Below are 24,938 nucleotides of genomic sequence, written 5' to 3' on the forward strand. Positions count from 1 at the left end.
CGCTCGTCCCGAAAGATTCGGGTGCCGCGGCGGGGAGCTGCGGGGAAGAGCAGGGAGGAACGGAGGGGAGATCTCTCTCTCCCTCTCTCCCGCCCGCTCTCCCCAGCCCCCCCCCCCCCTGCAACTCACCTGTCAGCTGCAGCGGCCCCCGAATCTTTAGGGACGAGCAGGGAGATACTCGGCTAAGGCACATTACTCGAGCGAGTAGTGCCTAAGCGAGTATACTCGCTCATCCCTAAAAAATACCTCTACAGTGCCATCTATTGGATGGCAGTGTTCCTTCAATTCAAAGTGACCTTATAACAAATCCCCAATGATTGGGAATATTAAACCAAGCAAGAAACCATGCACAGACAAAGTGTTTCGGGGTGCTTTCCCCTCATCAGTATGCAGTAGGATTCTGGTTTAGTCTGTGCGAGGCTTATGATGTGGGTCAGAAGCGGTGTTGTGTCTCTTTAAGGAGAGCACCCAAAAAGTGTGTGGAGACACCTAGGGAGTGAGCGGATTATGGGATAGTATAGTCTCTCCCCAAGGACAGAACCAGAAGGGGTGTGGGGACTGGGAATAAAAAGCTATGAGTTTTGCAATGTGGTGAAACAAAAATGTATTTTTTACATAAAACATTGTTTTATAGTGCAAAAATCCAAAACATAATAAGATATACATTTGATATTGTAGCGACATAATACTAACTGTACAATAATACTAACAAGTTATTTGTACCCCACAGTTAATAGTAATAAAAAACAAAATTGCAGAACTGCTGGGGGTAATTTTTTACCTTCAACCCCCTAAAAATAAATTTAAGATAATGAATATGTACCCCAAAATGGAGCTAACAAATACAACAATACGTCCTAAAAACAAAAGCCATTATTCAGATACATTGTAAAATGCCAAAAATATGCTGCTCCTTCAGGGTTTTAAAGACAAACTGTTGCTAATGAAGACGGGAGGTAAGTCTATGCCAAGTCTTTTCTATATTCCAGCATAACAAACATTTAATCATCTGTAAATCATTTGCTATGCTTTATTACACAAAAGCTACTGGCACACCAGATATCCCAGTCTAAAAAATATTTAGTTAAATGATAAAGGGATTTTTTGGGACATAAAAAAAGTTAAAATAAAAAGAATTTGACTACTCGCCTATCTCGGCGGCTCCCCTTCCAACATTGCCTGGCCATTACCAGAATTCAGCGCTGATTCTTCTATGGCACTGAAGCCTGTGAGTGACTGAGTGGTCACATGCAAGATAAATTGCCACTTCTACCAGGTTCCGAGTGGCCAGCACCAGTGCTGCAGTGCTGGACATGGAGCCGCTGGGATAGGTAAGTATTCAATTTCTTTTCTTTTTAAGTCCTTTTAGCAATTTTTGTATGTCCCGGAAAAGCCCTTCAATACAATTTCTATACCAATATCGATAAAATAATATGATTCTCCAAAATTAAATATATGCATAGACTAAAAATGTCTCGCAAAGAGGACAGTAGTTATTTCAGTAGTAATTATACTAGTCTACCTCCTTCCCTGACAATAAATGTATACATATCCAATATTCAATTCATAGACCCAGGCAGATAATACTGTTGCTACAGTGTAGATAGTGGGTTGTCGTGGTGGCATCGTGGCATTGGCCCCATGATGCATCATGTTGGCATGTGTTCATTTTCTGTCAGAACTGGTCAGCAGAAAGTTAACTACTCTTTGCTGCTCAGCCAGTCAGTCTGTATTGTTTGGTTATTTAAACCAGCTCTTCTGAACAAAAGGTGCTGGTTATATTTTCTGTTTGGAGGTGTTTCTGGTCTTGTCTGCGGCTTCTGGGTTGGAACCACATCTCAGTTAAGATAAGTCTGCTTTTGTTCTACTTATTTATCTGGAGTGTTTGTACATCTTTTTTCCCTGCACTAGCGGTTATGTATGAGTGTCATCTTTTGCCACTATTCCCTGTCACCAGCTAGAAAAATTCAAGGTTGCCTCAAGCTCCTGATGTGGGGCCGCCCTCATCAGGGTGACTGCCCTACTTATAGGTAGGATCTTCTTGTATTAGAAGTTTTAAAATTTGATTCCCTGTTTTCCCTTTTTGTGTTTCCTTATTATATATTTGTGTTATCCATGTTTATATTGTGTCTGCATGTTTGCATCTAGTTTGGATGCAAGATATACCTCTGGGTCAGAAGTAACATTTGTGCTGCCTGCAACAAGAAATACATATACACCTTAATAGCGTATGTTTCTAACAATTCATCAAATCCTGTAAATACATGCAACATATCAACATAAAAGGTTTTATAATCCCAAAACATATTTGGAATCTACAAAATGAAAAAGTATTATGGAAAGATTTATACATCTTCCATGTTTCTGATCTATTCCTGGATTTGGCTTACAACTACTGAAGTAAAATCCAGTGGATCAGACTGACTATGCAAGAGATGGTAGTCATAAACATTTAGCATGGTGTCTCACTACCCAATCTTGTCAGTTGGACACAAGAAAAGTGTATGTGGTGAATGGTGAGGTGCACTACGGCTGTTCTTTGCTCCCTGAGTGCAGATGTGGTGCAATGTGTGCTCCAAATAAAGTCCATTTAGTCAGGAGACCAAAAGTTCAAAATCACACTTACTTGCACTCTAAACATAGCAGTACAACATCCATAGATGACAGCACATTCCTTGAAAATCAGCAGTTTCAATACTGGTGGTGGCTTTATCGTTCCCCAGATCTCTCCTTGACCTCCTTACTTTACTACTATGAGTTTTTCATCATGGTCCTGGAGCGTCTCTTGCATCTGAGGGTGTCTTTTCATCAGTTAAGCCAATTCTGTGGATTCTTGTACCTTACATGTAGTGATCCATGTGTCAGACCGCTAGCCTAGGTCTGATTGGCTATAGTGTGTGTAACTACAATACTGGGCTGTTTAACCTTTTCTCAGCTATACTCGCTAAACCATCACCTACAAAATACAGTGGGTAAATACATTAAAAGGCACGCATAAATATTCCAAAAGCATAAGCACTAGAGATGAGCGAACGTACTCGTCCGAGCTTGATACTCGTTCGAGTATTAGCGTGTTCGAGATGCTCGTTACTAGAGGCGAGCACCACGCGATGTTCGAGTTACTTTCACTTTCATCTCTGAGACGTTAGCGCGCTTTTCTGGCCAATAGAAAGACAGGGAAGGCATTACAACTTCCCCCTGCGACGTTCAAGCCCTATACCACCCCCCTGCAGTGAGTGGCTGGCGAGATCAGGTGTCACCCGAGTATATAAATGCGGCTCGCCACAGATGCATTCTGACAGAGATCAGGGAAAGTGCTGCTGATGGTGGAGCTGCTATAGGGAGAGTGTTAGGAGTGATTTTAGGCTTCAAGAACCCCAACGGTCCTTCTTAGGGCCACATCTGACTGTGTGCAGTACTGTTGAGGCTGCTTTTAGCAGTGTTGCACATTTTTTTTTTTTTTTGTATATCGGCCGTGCAGAGCATTGCGTCCTCAGTCTGCAGTAATTTTACATAGTCCAGGGCCAGTAGTGGTGAGGCAGGGAAAGTGAAAGAGATATACTGTGCATATAGGGCTTTTCCAAAAACATTTGTGAAAAAACATTCTATTTGGGCTGCCTGTGACCGTCCTGAGTGTACTGCGTCTCTGCTGGGGGTAGTAGTCCTAATTAATACGCAGCCAGCTAAGTGTTACAGCAGGCTTGCGCAAAATTGTTTCCTGGCTCTGCTGTGCGCTACACATCACCGCTGTCATCCTGTCCAGAGGGAAACAGTCTTCAGTAATTTTACAAAGTCCAGGGCTAGTAGTGGTGAGCCAGGGACAGTGAAAGAGATATACTGTGTATATAGGCAGTGGGCGTTTCCCAAAAAATTAGGGAAAAAACATTCTATTTGGGCTGCCTGTGACCATCCTGAGTGTACTGCATCTCTGCTGGGGGTAGTAGTCCTAATTAATACGCAGCCAGCTAAGTGTTACAGCAGGCTTGCGCAAAATTCTTTCCTGGCTCTGCTGTGCGTTACACATCACCGCTGTCATCCTGTCCAGAGGGAAACAGTCTGCAGTAATTTTACATAGTCCAGGGCCAGTAGTGGTGAGCCAGGGACAGTGAAAGAGATATACTGTGTATATAGGCAGTGGGCTTTTCCAAAAAAATTAGGGAAAAAACATTCTATTTGGGCTGCCTGTGACCGTCCTGAGTGTACTGCGTCTCTCCTGGGGGTAGTAGTTCTAATTAATACGCAGCCAGCTAAGTGTTACAGCAGGCTTGCGCAAATTCTTTCCTGGCTCTGCTGTGCGTTCCGTAAGCGAAGTCAGCCTCCAACCACAGGCCAATAAGCGGCACATTTAATTACAGCGTTCTGTTTCTGCACTACTGGTAATACACCATGCTGAGGGGTAGGGGTAGGCCTAGAGGACGTGGACGTGGACGCGGGCAAGGACGCCGAGGCCCAAGTCAGGGTGTGGGCACAGGCCGAGCTCCTGATCCAGGTGTATCGCAGCCGACTGCTGCGGGATTAGGAGAGAGGCACGTTTCTGGCGTCCCCACATTCATCTCACAATTAATGGGTCCACGTGGTAGACCTTTATTAGAAAATGAGCAGTGTGAGCAGGTCCTGTCGTGGATGGCAGAAAGTGCATCCAGCAATCTATTGACCACCCAGAATTCTGCGCCGTCCACTGCTGCAACTCTGAATCCTCTGGCTGCTGCTCCTCCTTCCTCCCAGCCTCCTCACTCCATTACGATGACACATTCTGAGGAGCAGGCAGACTCCCAGGAACTATTCACGGGCCCCTGCCCAGAATGGGCAGCAATGGTTCCGAATCCTCTCCCACTGGAGGAGTTTGTCATGACCGATACCCAACCATTGGAAAGTTCCCGGGGTCCGGGGGATGAGGCTGGGGACTTCCGGCAACTGTCTCAAGACCTTTCAGTGGGTGAGGAGGACGATGACGATGAGACACAGTTGTCTATCACTCAGGTAGTAGTAATTGGAGTAAGTCCGAGGGAGGAGCGCACAGAGGATTCGGAGGAAGAGCAGCTGGACGATGAGGTGACTGACCCCACCTGGTTTGCTACGCCTACTGAGGACAGGTCTTCAGAGGGGGAGGCAAGTGCAGCAGCAGGGCAGGTTGGAAGAGGCAGTGCGGTGGCCAGGGGTAGAGGCAGGGCCAGACCGAATAATCCACCAACTGTTTCCCAAAGCGCCCCCTCGCGCCATGCCACCCTGCAGAGGCCGAGGTGCTCAAAGGTCTGGCTGTTTTTCACTGAGAGTGCAGACGACCGACGAACAGTGGTGTGCAACCTTTGTCGCGCCAAGATCAGCCGGGGAGCCACCACCACCAGCCTCACCACCACCAGCATGCGCAGACATATGATGGCCAAGCACCCCACAAGGTGGGATGAAGGCCGTTCACCGCCTCCAATTTGCACCGCTGCCTCTCCCCCTGTGCCCCAACCTGCCACTGAGATCCAACCCCCCTCTCAGGACACAGGCACTACCGTCTCCTGTCCTGCACCCAAACCCTCACCTCCGCTGTCCTCGGCCCCATCCACTAATGTCTCTCAGCGCACCGTCCAGCCGTCGCTAGCGCGAGTGTTGGAGTGAAAGCGCAAGTACGCCGCCACGCACCCGTACGCTCAAGCGTTAAACGTGCACATAGCCAAATTTATCAGCCTGGAGATGCTGCCGTATAGGGTTGTGGAAATGGAGGCTTTCAAAGGTATGATGGCGGCGCCGCGCTACTCAGTTCCCAGTCGCCACTACTTTTCCCGATGTGCCGTCCCAGCCCTGCACGACCACGTCTCCCGCAACATTGTACGCGCCCTCACCAACGCGGTTACTGCCAAGGTCCACTTAACAACGGACACATAGACAAGCACAGGCGGGCAGGGCCACTATATCTCCCTGACGGCACATTGGGTGAATTTAGTGGAGACTGGGACAGAGTCAGAGCCTGGGACTACTCACGTCCTACCCACCCCCAGAATTGCGGGCCCCAGCTCGGTGGTGGTATCTGCGGCGGTGTATGCTTCCTCCACTAAACCACCCTCCTCCTCCTCCTACGCAACCTCTGTCTCGCAATCAAGATGTGTCAGCAGCAGCACGTCACCAGCAGTCGGTGTCGCGCGGTGTGGCAGCACAGCGGTGGGCAAGCGTCAGCAGGCCGTGCTGAAACTACTCAGCTTAGGAGAGAAGAGGCACACAGCCCACGAACTGCTGCAGGGTCTGACAGAGCAGACCGACCGCTGGCTTGCGCCGCTGAGCCTCCAACCGGGCATGGTCGTGTGTGACAACGGCCGTAACCTGGTGGCGGCTCTGCAGCTCGGCAGCCTCACGCACGTGCCATGCCTGGCCCACGTCTTTAATTTGGTGGTTCAGCGCTTTCTGAAAAGCTACCCACGCATGTCAGACCTGCTCGGAAAGGTGCGCCGGCTCTGCGCACATTTCCGCAAGTCCCACACGGACGCTGCCACCCTGCGTACCCTGCAACATCGGTTTAATCTGCCATTGCACCGACTGCTGTGCGACGTGCCCACACGGTGGAACTTTACGCTCCACATGTTGGCCAGGCTCTATGAGCAGCGTAGAGCTATAGTGGAATACCAACTCCAACATGGGCGGCGTAGTGGGAGTCAGCCTCCTCAATTCTTTACAGAAGAGTGGGCCTGGTTGGCAGACATCTGCCAGGTCCTTGGAAACTTTGAGGAGTCTACCCAGATGGTGAGCGGGGATGCTGCAATCATTAGCGTCACCATTCCTCTGCTACGCCTCTTGAGAAGTTCCCTGCAAAGCATAAAGGCAGACGCTTTGCGCTCGGAAACGGAGGAGGGGGAAGACAGTATGTCGCTGGATAGTCAGAGCACCCTCCTGTCTATATCTCAGCGCATTGAGGAGGTGGAGGAGCATGAGGAGGAGGGGGAAGAGACAGCTTGGCCCACTGCTGAGGGTACCCATGCTGCTTGCCTGTCATCCTTTCAGCGTGTATGGCCTGAGGAGGAGGAGGAGGAGGAGGATCCTGAAAGTGATCTTCCTAGTGAGGACAGCCATGTGTTGCGTACAGGTACCCTGGCACACATGGCTGACTTCATGTTAGGATGCCTTTCTCGTGACCCTCGCGTTACACGCATTCTGGCCACTATGGATTACTGGGTGTACACACTGCTCGACCCACGGTATAAGGAGAACCTTTCCACTCTCATACCTGAAGAGGAAAGGGGTTCGAGAGTGATGCTATACCACAGGACCCTGGCGGACAAGCTGATGGTAAAATTCCCATCCGACAGCGCTAGTGGCAGAAGGCGCAGTTCCGAGGGCCAGGTAGCAGGGGAGGCGCGGAGATCAGGCAGCATGTACAGCACAGGCAGGGGAACACTCTCTAAGGCCCTGGACAGCTTTATGGCTCCCCAGCAAGACTGTGTCACCGCTCCCCAGTCAAGGCTGAGACGGCTGGAGCACTGTAAAAGGATGCTGAGGGAGGACGTAGCCGATCGCACGACCGTCCTCTGTGACGCCTCTGCCCCCTACAACTACTGGGTGTCGAAGCTGGACACTTGGCCTGAACTCGCACTGTATGCCCTGGAGGTGCTTGCTTGTCCTGCGGCTAGCGTCTTGTCAGAGAGGGTGTTTTGTGCGGCTGGGGGAATCATCACAGATAAGCGTACCCGCCTGTCAACCAACAGTGCCGACAGGCTTACACTCATCAAGATGAACAAAGCCTGGATTTCCCCAGACTTCTCTTCTCCACCAGCGGACAGCAACAATACCTAAGCAATACGTAGGCTGCACCCGCGGATGGAAGCATCGTTCTCTATCACCATCAAAAACGGGGACCTTTTAGCTTCATCAATCTGTGTATTCTATTCATCCTCCTCCTCCTGCTCCTCCTCCTGAAACCTGACGTAATCACGCCGAACGGGCAATTTTTCTTAGGCCCACAAGGCTCAGTCATATAATTTTTGTAAACAATTTTTATACGTTTCAATGCTCATTAAAGCGTTGAAACTTGCACCTGAACCAATTTTTATTTTAACTGGGCTGCCTCCAGGCCTAGTTACAAATTAAGCCACATTAACCAAAGCGATTAATGGGTTTCACCTGCCCTCTTCGTTGGGCATGGGCAATTTTTCTGAGGTACATTAGTACTGTTGGTACACCAATTTTTTTGGGCCCTCGCCTACAGTGTAATCCAATTAATTTTTTGCCCACCTGCATTAAAGCTGACGTTACATCAGCTGTGCTGGGCACTGCAATGGGATATATTTATGTACCGCCGGTGGCTTCCTGGCACCCACCCATGCTGTCGGTCCACACGGAGTTGTAACTGCATGTGTCCACTTCTAAAGAACCCCAGTCTGACTGGGGCATGCAGTGTGGGCCCAAGCCCACCTGCATTAAACATGACATTACCTCAGCTGTGATGGGCAATGCAATGGGATATATTTATGTACCGCCGGTGGGTTCCAGGGAGCCACCCATGCTGTTCGTCAACACGGACTTCACAATAGGGAGTTGTACCTGCCTGTGTCTACTTATAAAAAACCCCAGTCTGACTGGGGCATGCAGTGTGGGCCGAAGCTCACCTGCATTTAATCTGACGTTAGCTCTGCTGTCCAGGGCACTGCAATGGGATACATTTATGTACAGCCGGTGGGTTCCAGGGAGCCACCCATGCTGTGGGTGCACACGGAATTCCCATTGCGGAGTTGTACCTGCCTGTGACTATTTATAAAAAAACCCTGTCTGACTGGGGCATGCAGACACCTTGACAGAATGAATAGTGTGTGGCACATAGGTTCCCCATTGCTATGCCCACGTGTGCAGCTCCAGATGGAGGTGGCACAGGATTGGATTTCTCATTGCTTCTGTACAGCATTGTGGGCTATCGTCGTGCCCTTTTTAAAGAGGGTTGCTGCCTAGCCATGCCAACCCTCTGCAGTGTGTGCCTGCGGTTCCTCCTCATGGCAGACGCACTTATAAATAGACATGAGGGTGGCGTGGCATGAGGGCAGCTGAAGGCTGCGCAGGGACACTTTGGTGTGTGCTGTAGACACTGGGTCGTGCGGGGGGGGGGGGGGGTTGGGCAGCATGTAACCAAGGAGAAGTGGCAGCGGAGTGTCATGCAGGCAGTGATTGTGCTTTGTTGGAGGTAGTGTGGTGCTTAGCTAAGGTATGCATTGCTAATGAGGGCTTTTCAGAAGTAAAAATTGTTGGGAGGGGGGGGCACTCTTGCCGCTATTGTGGCTTAATAGTGGGACCTGGGAACTTGAGATGCAGCCCAACATGTAGCCCCTCGCCTGCCCTATCCGTTGCTGTGTCGTTCCCATCACTTTCTTGAATTGCCCAGATTTTCACAAATGGAAACCTTAGCGAGCATCGGCGATATACAAAACTGCTCGGGTCGCCCATTGACTTCAATGGGGTTCGTTATTCGAAACGAACCCTCGAGCATCGCGAAATTTTCGTCCCGAGTAACGAGCACCCGAGCATTTTGGTGCTCGCTCATCTCTAATAAGCACATATCATAAGACACTAGATAAGTATAAAAAAACTTTCTTTTTGGTGTCGGCTCACACTCCAGGATACGACACTTATCTAAATGCTGTTATGTCAAAGTGGTCTTAAGGCCCATTTACACGCAACGATTATCGCAAACTGTGTTCTCTGCAGGAGCCGGAGATTATATTGTATTCTGCCAGCAAACAGCTCCCGGGGCCTTTTTACATGCAAATGAAGCTGATCCACTGTTAATTGACATTAGTGTCCATTAACACTTTATGCAAGATGATCGCTAAAACTGTCAATCTTTCAATTGTTTGCCTTTAGGAGTATAGGCATTTGTGTTGTTGCAGTTATTACAATATTATTTACCTGGGTTTAATGTGACTTCCTAGGCCTAAATGGCCTAATGTGCAAATCTCCTTTATCTGAATACTTAGATATATTTGTCAACAATGGTCACTTCAACAATACTACTAATGAAAAGTCAAAAGTATCATTATTAGAGATGAGCGAGCACCAAAATGCTCGGGTGCTCGTTACTCGGGACGAACTTTTTGCGATGCTCGAGGGTTCGTTTCGAATAACGAACCCCATTGAAGTCAATGGGCGACCCGAGCATTTTTGTATTTCGCCGATGCTCGCTAAGGTTTTCATGTGTGAAAATCTGGGCAATTCAAGAAAGTGATGGGAACAACACAGCAACGGATAGGGCAGGCGAGGGGCTACATGTTGGGCTGCATCTCAAGTTCACAGGTCCCACTATTAAGCCACAATAGCGGCAAGAGTGGGTGCCCCCCCCCCCTCCCAACAACTTTTACTTCTGAAAAGCCCTCATTAGCAATGCATGCCTTAGCTAAGCACCACACAACCTCCAACAAAGCACAATCACTGCCTGCATGACACTCCGCTGCCACTTCTCCTGGGTTACATGCTGCCCAAACGCCCCCCCCCCCCCCATGACCCAGTGTCCACAGCGCACACCAAACTGTCCCTGCGCAGCCTTCAGCTGCCCTCATGCCACGCCACCCAAATGTCTATTTATAAGTGCGTCTGCCACAGGAAAAGCAGGCACACACTGCAGAGGGTTGGCATGGCTAGGCAGCGACCCCCCCATAAAAGGGGCGGGCCGATAGTCCACAATGCTGTACAGAAGCAATGAGAAATACAATCCTGTGCCACCTCCATCTGGAGCTGCACACGTGGGCATAGCAATGGGGAACCTATGTGCCACACACTATTCATTCTGTCAAGGTGTCTGCACGCCCCAGTCAGACCGCGGTTTTTTATAAATAGTCACAGGCAGGTACAACTCCGCAATGGGAATTCCGTGTGCTCCTACAGCATGGGTGGCTCCCTGGAACCCACCGGCGGTACATAAAAATATCCCATTGCATTGCCCAACACAGCTGAGGTAGTAATGTCGTGCTTAATGCAGGTGGGCTTCGACCCACACTGCATGCCCCAGTCAGACTGGGGTTCTTTAGAAGTGGACACATGTAGGTTAAACTCCGTGTGCACCTACAGCATGGGTGGGTGCCAGGAAGCCACCGGCGGTACATAAAAATATCCCATTGCATTGCCCAACACAGCTGAGGTAGTAATGTCGTGCTTAATGCAGGTGGGCTTCGGCCCACACTGCATGCCCCAGTCAGACTGGGGTTCTTTAGAAGTGGACAGATGTAGGTTAAACTCCGTGTGCACCTACTGCATGGGTGGCTCCCTGGAACCCACCGGTGGTACATAAATATATCCCATTGCAGTGCCCTACTCAACAGAGCTAACGTCAGATACAATACAGGTGGGCTTTGGCCCACACTGCATGCCCCAGTCAGACTGGTAATATGTACCTTAACAGTAACCTCGTTGGTGGTAATGTGGTGGTGATTGCGGACCTAGTAGCGCGGTTTTATGTAGTTGGTTTTCGGAATGTGGCCATGATTAAGTGGGCCGTGGCGGGGGGATGGTGGTGGTGCTCTCTTGTAGTGTCGTTAAACGTGAAATTCTTGGACTGCCACCAGACGGACCAATGCAAAGGTATTTGCCAAGAATGTTTTCATTGTTGGAGGAGGTGGGGGATGTTTTGGAGGCACTATGTGTCCTCTCCACGTGTCCGTGGTTATATGTACCTTAACAGTAACAGCATTGGTGTGAAATGGCCTCGCCGCCATCATGTCTTTGTGAAGCCTCTGTTTCCACACCCCAGTGACATACCATTAGCTGCGGTATAGGCAGAGCCCAGATTTATTAACATTTCAGCAGTAGTATTAGGGACAGGCCCCACTAACATATCACTAGCAGCAGTATAGGAGGAGCGCAGTCTTAGTTCCATTTCAGTAATAGTAGCACTCAAGACAAGCCCCAGTAACAATTCCGAAGCAGCAGTAAAGGAGGAGCGCAGTCTTAGTTCCATTTCAGTAATAGTAGCACTCAAGACAGGCCCCAGTAACAATTCCGAAGCAGCAGTATAGGAGGAGCGCAGTCTTAGTTCCATTTCAGTAATAGTAGCACTCAAGACAAGCCCCAGTAACAATTCCAAAGCAGCAGTATAGGAGGAGCGCAGTCTTAGTTCCATTTCAGTAATAGTAGCACTCAAGACAAGCCCCAGTAACAATTCCGAAGCAGCAGTATAGGAGGAGCGCAGTCTTAGTTCCATTTCAGTAATAGTAGCACTCAAGACAAGCCCCAGTAACAATTCCCATTGCAGCAGTTTAGGGAGATAACAGTCTCTTTCACATTTCAGTAGCTGCAGTATAGACAAGGCCCCAGTTACATTTATGTAGCAAAAGTGTAGACCAACCCCACACACCTTTCTGTACGATGAGTGCAGGCGAAGAACATAGAAATTACTATGATTACACTGTAGGTGAGGGCCCAAAAAAATTGGTGTAGCAACAGTACTAATGTACCTCAGAAAAAATTGGCCATGCCCAACCAAGATGGCAGGTGAAACCCATTAATCGCTTTGGTTAATGTGGCTTAAGTGGTAACTAGGCCTGGAGGCAGCCCAGTTTAACGAAAAATTGGTTCAAGTTTAAGTTTCATCGCTTGTAAGAGCATTGAAACGTATAAAAATTGTTTGGAAAAATTATATGAGTGAGCCTTGAGGCCCAAAGAAAAATTGCCCGTTCGGCGTGATTACTTGAGGTTTCAGGAGGAGGAGCAGGAGGAGGAGGAAGAATATTATACACAGATTGATGAAGCAGAAATGTCATCGTTTTGGATGGTGATACAGAACGATGCTTCCATCCGCGGGTGCAGCCTACGTATTGCTTAGGTATCGCTGCTGTCCGCTGGTGGAGAAGAGAAGTCTGGGGAAATCCACGCTTTGTTCATCTTGATGAGTGTAAGCCTGTAGGCACTGTCGGTGGACAGGCGTGTACGCTTATCTGTGATGATTCCCCCAGCCGCACTAAACACCCTCTCTGACAGGACGCTAGCCGCAGGACAAGCAAGCACCTCCAGGGCATACAGCGCGAGTTCAGGCCACGTGTCCAGCTTCGACACCCAGTAGTTGTAGGGGGCAGAGGCGTCACGGAGGACGGTCGTGCGATCGGCTATGTACTCCCTCACCATCCTTTTACAGTGCTCCCGCCGACTCAGCCTTGACTGGGGAGCGGTGACACAGTCTTGGTGGGGAGCCATAAAGCTGTCCAGGGCCTTAAAGAGTGTTGCACTGCCTGTGCTGAACATGCTGCTGGATCTCCGCACCTCCCCTGCTACCTGGCCCTCGGAACTGCGCCTTCTGCCACTAGCGCTGTCGGAGGGGAATTTTACCATCAGCTTGTCCGCCAGGGTCCTGTGGTATAGCAACACTCTCGAACCCCTTTCCTCTTCGGGAATGAGAGTGGAAAGGTTCTCCTTATACCGTGGGTCGAGCAGTGTGTACACCCAGTAATCCGTAGTGGCCAGAATGCGTGCAACACGAGGGTCACGAGAAAGGCATCCTAACATGAAGTCAGCCATGTGTGCCAGGGTACCTGTACGCAACATATGGCTGTCTTCACTAGGAAGATCACTTTCAGGATCCTCCTCCTCCTCCTCCGCCTCCTCCTCCTCAGGCCATACACGCTGAAAGGATGACAGGCAAGCAGCATGGGTACCGTCAGTAGTGGGCCAAGCTGTCTCTTCCCCCTCCTCCTCATCCTCCTCATGCTCCTCCTCCTCCTCCTCAACGCGCTGAGATATAGACAGGAGGGTGCTCTGACTATCCAGCGACATACTGTCTTCCCCTGCCTCCGTTTCCGAGCGCAAAGCATTTGCCTTTATGCTTTGCAGGGAACTTCTCAAGAGGCATAGCAGAGGAATGGTGACGCTAATGATTGCAGCATCGCCACTCACCACCTGGGTAGACTCCTCAAACTTTCCAAGGACCTGGCAGATGTCTGCCAACCAGGCCCACTCTTCTGAAAATAATTGAGGAGGCTGACTCCCACTGCGCCGCCCATGTTGGAGTTGGTATTCCACTATAGCTCTACGCTGCTCATAGAGCCTGGCCAACATGTGGAGCGTAAAGTTCCACCGTGTGGGCACGTCGCACAGCAGTCGGTGCACTGACAGATTAAACCGATGTTGCAGTGTCCGCAGGGTGGCAGCGTCCGTGTGGGACTTGCGGAAATGTGCGCAGAGCCAGCGCACCTTTACGAGCAGGTCTGACAAGCGTGGGTAGCTTTTCAGAAAGCGCTGAACCACCAAATTAAAGACGTGGGCCAGGCATGGCACGTGCGTGAGGCTGCCGAGCTGCAGAGCCGCCACCAGGTTACGCCCGTTGTCACACACGACCATGCCCGGTTGGAGGCTCAGCGGCGCAAGCCAACGCTCGGTCTGCTCTGTCAGACCCCACAGCAGTTCGTGGGCCGTGTGCCTCTTCTCTCCTAAGCTGAGTAGTTTCAGCACGGCCTGCTGACGCTTGCCCACCGCTGTGCTGCCACGCCGCGCGACACCGACTGCTGGCGACGTCCTGCTGCTGCTGACACATCTAGATTGCGAGACAGAGGTTGAGGAGGAGGAGGAGGGTGCTTTAGTGGAGGAAGCATACACCGCCGAACATACCACCACCGAGCTGGGGCCCGCAATTCTGGGGGTGGGTAGGACGTGAGCGGTCCCAGGCTCTGACTCTGTCCCAGCCTCCACTAAATTCACCCAATGTGCCGTCAGGGAGATGTAGTGGCCCTGCCCGCCTGTGCTTGTCCACGTGTCCGTTGTTAAGTGGACCTTGCCACTAACCGCATTGGTGAGGGCGCGTACAATGTTGCGGGAGACGTGGTCGTGCAGGGCTGGGATGGCACATCGGGAAAAGTAGTGGCGACTGGGAACTGAGTAGCGCGGGGCCGCCGCCGCCATCATACTTTTGAAGGACTCCGTTTCCACAACCCTATACGGCAGCATCTCAAGGCTGATAAATTTCGCTATGTGGACGGTTAACGCTTGAGCGTGCGGGTGCGTGGTGGCGTACTTGCGCTTCCGCTCAAAGACTTGCGCTAGCGACGGCTGGACGGTGCGTTGTGAGACATTGCTGGATGGGGCCGAGGACACCGGAGGTGAGGGTGTGGGTGCAGGCCAGGAGACGGTAGTGCCTGTGTCCTGAGAGGGGGGTTGGATCTCAGTGGCAGGTTGGGGCACAGGGGGAGAGGCAGCGGTGCAAACCGGAGGCGGTGAACGGCCTTCTTCCCACCTCGTGGGGTGCTTGGCCATCATATGTCTGCACATGCTGGTGGTGGTGAGGCTGTTGGTGGTGGCTCCCCGGCTGATCTTGGCGCGACAAAGGTTGCACACCACTGTTCGTCGGTCGTCAGGCGTCTCAGTGAAAAACAGCCAGACCTTAGAGCACCTCGGCCTCTGCAGGGTGGCATGGCGCGAGGGAGCGCTTTGCGAAACACTTGGTGGATTATTCGGTCTGGCCCTGCCTCTACCCCTGGACACCGCACTGCCTCTTGCAACCTGCCCTGCTGCTGCCCTTGCCTCCCCCTCTGAAGACCTGTCCTGAGTAGGCGTTGCACACCAGGTGGGGTCAGTCACCTCATCGTCCTGCTGCTCTTCCTCCGAATCCTCTGTGCGCTCCTCCCTCGCACTTACTGCCCTTACTACTACCTCACTGCAAGACAACTATGTCTCATCGTCATCGTCCTCCTCACCCACTGAAAGGTCTTGAGACAGTTGCCGGAAGTCCCCAGCCTCATCCCCCGGACCCCGGGAACTTTCCAATGGTTGGGCATCAGTGACGATAAACTCCTCTGGTGGGAGAGGAACCACAGCTGCCCAATCTGAGCAGGGGCCCGAGAACAGTTCCTGGGAGTCTTCCCGCTCCTGAGCATGTGTCATTGTAGTGGAGTGAGGAGGCTGGGAGGAAGGAGGAGCAGCAGCCAGAGGATTCGGATTTGCAGCGCTGGACGGCGCAGAACTGTGGGTGGATGATAGCTTGCTCGAAGTACTTTCTGCCATCCACGACAGGACCTGCTCACACTGCTCATTTTCTAATAAAGGTCTCCCGCGTCGACCCATTAATTGGGCGATGAATGTGGGGACGCCAGAAACGTGCCTCTCTCCTAATCGCGCAGCAGTCGGCTGCGATACACCTGGATCAGGAGCTCGGCCTGTGCCCACACCCTCACTTGGGCCTACGCATCCTCGGCCACGTCCACGTCCTCTAGGCCTACCCCTACCCCTCAGCATGCTGTATTACCAGTGATTTCCCAGGCAGGAAATAAATTGGCGCAAGCCTGCAGGACAAATAGAATTTTTCCCTTTTTTTTTTAAAGGGAAGGCCGGCCCACTGACTATATTCAATCAGATAAGAAATCTGTTCCACAGAAATGCAGTTATATGAAGTGCAGCAGAGCGGTGATTTTCCCCAGGCAGGCAGGAAATAAATTGGCGCAAGACTGCTGTTAAACGTAGCTGGCTGCGTATGATTTTTTTACTATCTCCACCCACCACACACGTACACAGAACGCTTTGGACTGACAGAGGCAGGCCACATAGAATTTTTCCCTTTTTTTTTAACGAAAAGGCCCACTGACTATATTCAATCAGATAAGAAATCTGTTTCACAGAAATGCAGTTATATGAAGTGCAGCAGAGCGGTGATTTTTCCCAGGAAGGCAGGAAATAAATTGGCGCAAGACTGCTGTTAAACGTAGCTGGCTGCGTATGATTTTTTTACTATCTCCACGCACCACACACGTACACAGAACGCTGAGGACTGACAGAGGCAGGCCACATAGAATTTTTCCCTTTTTTTTTTTAAGAAAAGGCCCACTGACTATATTCAATCAATAATATATGTCTTCTGGCCCTGCCTACACAATTCTCTCCCTGTAGTATTACTGCAGGGCGCAATGCTCTGCACAGCCGATTTTGAAAAAAAAAAATATGCAACACTGCTAACAGCAGCCTGCTCAGTACTGCACACGGTTTAATGTGGCCCTAAGAAGGACCGTTGGGGTTCTTGAAGCCTACACTCACTCCTAACACTCTCCCTACAGCAGCACTAGCAGCAGCACTTTCCCTCAGCTAACTCACAAGGCATCTGAGGCGAGCCGCGGGAGGGGCCGACTTTTATACTCGGGTGACATCTGATCTCCCCAGCCACTCACAGCAGGGGGGTGGTATAGGGCTTGAACGTCACAGGGGGAAGTTGTAATGCCTTCCCTGTCTTTCAATTGGCCAGAAAAGCGCGCTAACGTCTCACAGAGGAAAGTGAAAGTAACCCGAACACCGCGTGGTGCTCGTTAAGAGTAACGAGCATCCCGAACACCCTAATATTCGCCCGAGCATCAAGCTCGGACGAGTACGTTCGCTCATCACTAATCATTATCTCTGCTTAGGTCAGTCATGCTTGTTAGAATTTTTACTATGGTATCAATGGAAATGCTAGTTATCTGTGTGACATCCAGGCTATGATTTTCTTATATTTTATTTTATATCTCCCCTAGTGTATGGACAGAAGAGACGCAGTGCACATTAGTGAATGCTTCTATAACAGAAACGTTCAACTGCTCTTTTAGTTGTGGCCCAGACTGCTGGAAAATCTCTCAGTATCCGTGCCTGCAGGTACATGTCAACCTGACATCTTCAGGACAAAAAATTCTTCTGTACCACAATGAAGAGACAATGAAAGTTAATTCGGAGGTAAGAGATTCTTGAAGGGCACGAATTACTATTCTGATCTGCATGAAGAACTTTTTACTCATTTCTCTGTGGTCTTCTCTTTACTTTATCATGCTTCAAAGTCATAACAAATGTGCTGTCATATGAACACATAACTTCCTTGATATGGAGGTTAAATTCCAGGAATACTTGGAATCTGCTCAAAGGTTCCCAAAAACATTTGGAGCAAGTTAAAGGGGTTTTCCAGGGAAATACTATTGTTGACCTATCCTCAGTGTGGGTCATCAATAGTTGATCGGGTGGAATCCATCGCTCAGGACCCAAACCGATCAGCTGAGTGGGCACAAGCTGTCAGTGCCGCAAATACACAGATGATGGAGCGGAAGCCTCCACGTCAACCTTTATATAGTGGCCGGCGCTTGCAACTGCAGGCACAGCTCCTATTGATTTCAATGAGAGCTATGCCTGCAGTTACAAGTGCTGCCCACTATACAGAGGTCGACACGGAGACATGCGCCCACTCAGCTGATCAGTCGTGGTCCCAAGCAATGGACCCCAGTTGATCAACTATTGATGACCCATCCTGAGGATAGGTCTTTAATAGTATTTCTCTGGAAAACCCCTTTAAGTTACTTTTACAGTCGTGATGGGTAGGGCTGCTTTCACAGCTGCTTTAGGGCTCAGTTCAGGATTTCTGTCTCTGTGCTCCATTTTTGGATGAGAGAAACAGATATAAAATGGGGGAAAAAACTAGTCAGTTTTTTCCCATTTGATTTCAAAAGGGTTTCAAAAAAATGTAAAGCAAACGGAAATGCTACCGTTTGCTTCCATTCCGTTAGGTGTCCTTTTTTGGGATGGATAGTATAGTGCAGTCTGATGGAATGGAATCAAACTTAAGCCTTTCCATTTTTTAAAAACCCCATTAAAATAAATAGGGGGAAAAAGGGATCACATCAGTTTCTCCCCCCCAAAAATGGAGCAGAGATACAGATAGCCAGAACTGAGCCCTAACGCAGCGAAAACAGCCTAACTGATATCAGTTTGCTCATGCTTGACAAAGACAGGCAATGCAGGAAACAGATTTCAGCCAATATACATTTTCGTAGAGTACTTTACCTTCAGCTTCACCAAGCTTCTCTGAGGGCTTTAACATACATTGTTTATATAACACTATGATATTTGTCGATTAAAGCAGTTTGAGGGTGACATCACTAGAACATACTGCATTTTCATTCCTTTTTTATAATCGCTTTTTTTGCAGTCATTTTACTATGCAAGGTAGAAGCATAGATTTAAAAAAACTACAGCTTCTACCTAGAAACCATCTAGTAGCTTATCTTTAAGTATTTGTTTAGTACTTTAAATAAATAATTTTGGGACTAGGTCGCATGGCCCATTCAATAAAGTGGTTCTTTTATGAACAAAACTCTTTTCAGATTGAAGTCATCATTTTCAGATAGTAACATAGCATGTTAGGCTGAAGAAGACATATGTCCATCAAGTTCAGCCTATTCTTCCCACCCCCATGTTGATCTAGAGGAAGGCAAACATCTCCAATGAGGTAGAAGCCAATTTTCTTCATTTAACCCTTTAGAGATGGAGCCTATTTGCACTTTATTGACCAACTAATTTTTCAGTTTTTTTCATCGTTGCATTACTAGAGCCATAACTTTTTAATTTATCTGTTGACATGGGCATATGAGGGCTTGTTATTTAGGGAGATTGGGGGGGGGGGGGAAAGGATATTCTGCCATTTGATTCTTGGATTTAATTTTTACAGTGTTCAGTGCACAAAATAAATAATATGATAATATTATTCTCTGTGTAAGGACAATTCCGGCTATACTAAGTTTATACAGTTTTTTTCGTACATAAAAAAACCCACTTTTTTCATTGACTTTTGTGCTGCCGCATTTTAAAGCCATAGCCTTTTTTTTCTATTGATGGAGCTCCATAAGGGCTTGTTTTTTACAGGATGAGCTCTAGCCTTCATTTATCCAGTTTTTGGGAACATATAACATTTTTATTAATATTTATTCAATGTTTTTCAACTTCTTCACACTTAAAAATATATATATATATTTATATATTTTTTTTTATCGCTACATTTAAGGACGCCTAACATTTTTTTTGTCAATGGTGCTGTGTAAGGGCTTTTCTGCTGTGAATGGGGGGTGAGTTGCACTTTTTAATGGTACTATTTGTTGATCCATACAACATTTTGATCACTTTCTATTCCATTTTTTATAAGGCAAGTTACGCAAAATTAGCTATTTTCGCCATGCTTTTTGTATTTTTCTTATCATGAAATGGACTGTACAAGTTAAATATTGCACTAGCTTTCTCTGTCATTACAAACGTAGCAATACCACATGTGCGATTTGCTAGTTTTTTTACATAGTAAGGGCTCGGTCAGACGATCATGTTGTACACGCTGCTACAGCAGTGTGTAAACCATGCTTCTATAGCAATCAGCAGGTTACTAAGGAAGCTCTTATACAGACCCTTTTTAGAAGCACTGAATCTAGATGTAGAGGATGCCCCCTTGTTACAGTCACAGTCCAGGGTATAAAAAGATCATAGAAGATCATCCCTGTATGGTACCTGATTTTTTTTATACATTGTTATTAGGTCGCCCCTCAGCCATCTTTCTTCTAAAGTCATTTTGAAAACCTCTCTGGGTATTGTAGTACAACCATTACATTTATTACTTTAGTTGCCCACCTTTGTACCCTCTCAAGCTCTGATATGTCCTTCTTGAGTACCGGTGCACAAAACTGTACACAATATTCCCTGTGTGGTCTGACCAGTAACTTGCAAAGAGGAAGAACAATGTTCTTATCATGTGCCTCATGGCTTCTTTGATGCACCCCATGATCCTATTTGCCTTGACAGCAGCTGTCTGACATTGGTTGCTTCAGTTAATTTTACAGGTAACTAAAATCCCCAAGTTATTTCCCATGTCAGTTTACCCAGTGGTTTCCTATTTAGTGTGTTATGGTGACATGTATTTTCTCTGCCCATGTGTATAACTTTACATTTTTTAGTGTTAAACCTCATTTGCCACTTTTCTGCCCAAGCCCCCAACTCATCCAGATCCACTTGCAACCGTATTCTGTCCTCTCTTGTGTTAACTACTTCACAGAGTTTGTATTATCTGCAAATATTGATATTTTACTGTACAATCCTTCTACTAGGTCATTAATAAATATATAAAAATTAATGGGGCCCAACATTAACCCCTGTGGCACCCCATTAAGATAAAGTGACCCAATCAGAGTATGTACAGTTTCATACCCACTTACACACATTCTCGCCCAGACCAACCTTTTATGTGGCACAGTATCAAATGCTTTGGAAAAGTCCAGATATACAATATCCAATGACTCTCACTGGTTCAGTCTAGAACTTACCTCTTCGTAGAAACTGATCAGGTTAGTTTGACAGGAGTGACCTCTCATAAACCCATGATGATATGGAGTTATACTGCTATTTTCCTTGAGGTACTACAGGATAGCATTTCTTAGAAACCCTTCAAACATTTTACCCATAATAAAAGTTAGACTTACCGGCCTGTAGTTTCCAGGTTCACTTTTAAACACTTTTTTTGAATATTGGCACAACATTGGCTATGCGCCAATCCAGTGGAACAGATGCTGTCACTATAGAGTCCTTGAATATAAAAAAAACAACGGTCTGCCTATCACATTGCTTGATTCTCTTAGAACCATTGGGACCCAGCGATTAGTCTATTTTAATCCTTTTAGGATGAAATTATCCATCTAATTTATGAATGGGCTAGGTCCACCAGAAGGAAAGTTGCTCCTTGTTAGCAGCTACTTACCCTAAAAGAGCAGGGTCCTAAGAGTTATTCATATCTAAATATATTTAGACTTTGATATTCATATGTCAATGAGTACCATTTATTCATGTGTTAATGAGACAAGCTATCCCTGTATTCACAGAAGACGTAATTAGACCTAAAATAATTCCATAATGAGGTCTGCTGACAGCTTGCCTGCTCTATGATAGTTTCACACCTTTTCACCTTTATTATACAGAGTAAAAACAATCGGAAAAATAAGTGAAAAAAGAAAAAAGTAATAATATAGACTTGCAAAACTTAAAACTCCCTGAGTATATATGTGACAGTTATGTGATGATCATCTTTTCTCACTAGTTCCTTACAGTAGTATTGTGTAATTTATAATTATTATGTTCTTGTTGTAATGGAAATCAGCTTTGCATGCACTGACTTCCTGGTGATCTTGAGTGGTCTTATACATAGCAGCCAATCAGAGGAGGCAACGCTATAATAAGGGAAAGGACAGAGCAGCAGCCTAGACCAATGATGAGACAAGGGGTGTGTCTCAGGCTACTTCAGACTCTCTGTTGACACTGTAGATAAGCTGTAGTAGTCACAGGATATGCCTTTGCCCTAATAAAAAGCATTCAAATAAATAACAATATCTAAGGAAAATAAATTGCAGGTACAGTAAACAACATCTATAGATAATGACTTGCATATCAAATTTGAGGTAATGACTGAACTGTTGCTTAAATTTTTTGTGTGGATCTTCACATTAAAGGGGTGGCCTGAGAAATATTGAAAAAACTCAGTGTATAGCTGGTCTCCCCAGTACTGCTGCTTCTCACACACCTTCCCAAGAGCAGCTGGTCTCCCCAGTGCCTCACACATCTCCCCATAGCAGCCAGTCTCTTCAGTGCTGCTGCTCCTCACACACCTCCCCACAGCAGCCAGTCTCCCCAGTGCTGCTGCTCCTCACACACCTTCCCATAGCAGCTGGTCTCCCCAGTGCTGCTGCTCCTCACACACCTTCCCCATAGCAGCCAGTCTCCCCAGTGCTGCTGCTCCTCACACACCTTCCCATAGTAGCCAGTCACCTCAGAACTGCTGCTCCTCACACACCTCCCTAGAGCAGCCTGTCTCACCAGTGCTGCTGCTCCTCACACACCTTCCCTAGAGCAGCCAGTCTCCCCAATGCTGCTGCTCCTCACACACCTTCCCCAAATCAGTTGGTCTCCTCAGTGCTGCTGCTCCACACACACCTCCCCATAACAGCCAGTCTCCCCAGTGCTGCTGCTCTTCACACACCTCCCCAGAGCAGCCGATCTCCTCACTACTGCTGCTCCTCATACACTTTCCCACATCAGCCAGTCTTCTCAGTGCTGCTGCTCCTCACACATCTCCACACAGCAGCCGGTCTCCTCAGTGCTGCTGTTTCTCACACACCTTCCCTAGAGCAGCCTGGCTCACCAGCACTGCTACTCCTCACACACCTTCCCCAGAGCAGTTGGTCTCCTCAGTGCTGCTACTCCACACATACCTCCCCATAGCAGCTGGTCTCCCCAGTGCTGGTGTTCCTCACACGCCTCCCCAGAGCAGCCGGTCAACTCAGTGCTGCTGCTCCTCATGCACCTCCCAATAGCAGGCGGTCTTCTCAGTGCTGCTGCTCCTCACACATCTCCCCAGAGCAGCCGGTCTCCTCAGTGCTGCTGCTCCTCACACACCTCTACACAGCAGCCTGTCTCCTCAGTGCTGCTGCTCCTCACACACCTTCCCTGGTGCAGCCTGTCTCCTCAGTGCTGCTGCTCCTCATGCACTTCCTCATAGTAGCTGGTTTCTCAGTGATGCTGCTCCTCACACACCTACCCAGAGCAGCCGGTCTCTTCAGTGCTGCTACTCCTCACACAACTCCTCACACAAATCCCCACAGCAGCCGGCCTCCTCAGTGCTTCTGCTCCTCACACAACTCCCCACAGCAGCCGGTCTCCTCGGTGCTGCTGCTCCTCACACACCTCTCCATAGTAGCCAGTCTCCTCAGTACTGCTGGTCCTCAAATATCACCCCACAGATGTCAGTCTCTCCAGCCACCTACCCACAGTAGCCATTCTATTCTATTCTACCTCCCCAAAGCAGCTGGTCTCCTCAGTGCTGCTGCTCCTCACACACCTTCCCATAACAGCCAGTCTCTTCAGTGCTGCTGCTCCTCACACACCTTCCCATAGCAGCCAGTCTCCCCAGTGCTGCTGCTCCTCACACACCATCACATAGTAGCCAGTCACCTCAGAACTGCTGCTCCTCACACACCTCCCTAGAGCAGCCTGTCTCACCAGTGCTGCTGATCCTCACACACCTTCCCTAGAGCAGCCAGTCTCCCCAATGCTGCTGCTCCTCACACACCTTCCCCAAATCAGTTGGTCTCCTCAGTGCTGCTGCTCCACACACACCTCCCCATAACAGCAGGTCTCCCCAGTGCTGCTGCTCTTCACACACCTACCCAGAGCAGCAGATCTCCTCACTGCTGCTGCTCCTCATGCACCTACCCACATCAGCCAATCTTCTCAGTGCTGCTGCTCCTCACACATCTCCACACAGCAGCTGGTCTCCTCAGTGCTGCTGTTTCTCACACACCTTCCCTAGAGCAGCCTGGCTCACCAGCGCTGCTGCTCCTCACACACCTTCCCCAGAACAGTTGGTCTCCTCAGTGCTGCTACTCCACACACCTCCCCATAGCAGCTGGTCTCCCCAGTGCTGGTGTTCCTCACATGCCTCCCCAGAGCAGCCGGTCTCCTCAGTGCTGCTGCTCCTCACGCACCTCCCAATAGCAGCCGGTCTCCTCAGTGCTGCTACTCCTCACACAAATCGCCACAGCAGCCAGTCTCCTCAGTGCTTCTGCTCCTCACACAACTCCCCACAGTAGCCGGTCTCCTCGGTGCTGCTGCTCCTCATGCACTTCCTCATAGTAGCTGGTTTCTCAGTGATGCTGCTCCTCACACACCTCATCACAGCAGCCAGCCTCCCAGTGCTGCTGCTCCTCACATACCTACCCAGAGCAGCCGGTCTCCTCAGTGCTGCTGCTCCTCACACACCTCCCCAGAGCAGCCAGGCTCTTCAGTGCTGCTACTCCTCACACAACTCCTCACACAAATCCCCACAGCAGCCGGTCTCCTCAGTGCTTCTGCTCCTCACACAACTCCCCACAGCAGCCGGTGTCCTCGGTGCTGCTGCTCCTCACGCACCTCTCCATAGTAGCCCGTCTCCTCAGTACTGCTGGTCCTCAAACATCACCCCACAGATGTCAGTCTCTCCAGCCACCTACCCACAGCAGCCATTCTATTCTATTCTACCTCCCCAAAGCAGCTGGTCTCCTCAGTGCTGCTGCTCCTCACACACCTTCCCATAGTAGCCAGTCACCTCAGAACTGCTGCTCCTCACACAACTTCCCCAAATCAGTTGGTCTCCTCAGTGCTGCTGCTCCACACACACCTCCCCATAACAGCCAGTCTCCCCAGTGCTGCTGCTCTTC

The 24,938-nt window shown here is 48.9% G+C and overlaps 1 protein-coding gene across 1 annotated transcript in view; it reads left to right on the top strand.

Annotated features, from left to right (window-relative positions):
• Positions 1-24,938, top strand: part of KCNMB2 (potassium calcium-activated channel subfamily M regulatory beta subunit 2) — a 217,774-nt gene that overhangs the window by 154,359 nt on the left and 38,477 nt on the right. Inside the window, exon 4 of the mRNA XM_066590069.1 lies at positions 17,433-17,628. Within this exon, the coding sequence (XP_066446166.1) occupies positions 17,433-17,628 (196 nt within the window). The remainder of the gene's footprint in view (positions 1-17,432; positions 17,629-24,938) is intronic.

This window comes from Eleutherodactylus coqui, chromosome 1 (genome assembly GCF_035609145.1).
Source record: "Eleutherodactylus coqui strain aEleCoq1 chromosome 1, aEleCoq1.hap1, whole genome shotgun sequence".
NCBI classification, from domain to species: domain Eukaryota; kingdom Metazoa; phylum Chordata; class Amphibia; order Anura; family Eleutherodactylidae; genus Eleutherodactylus; species Eleutherodactylus coqui.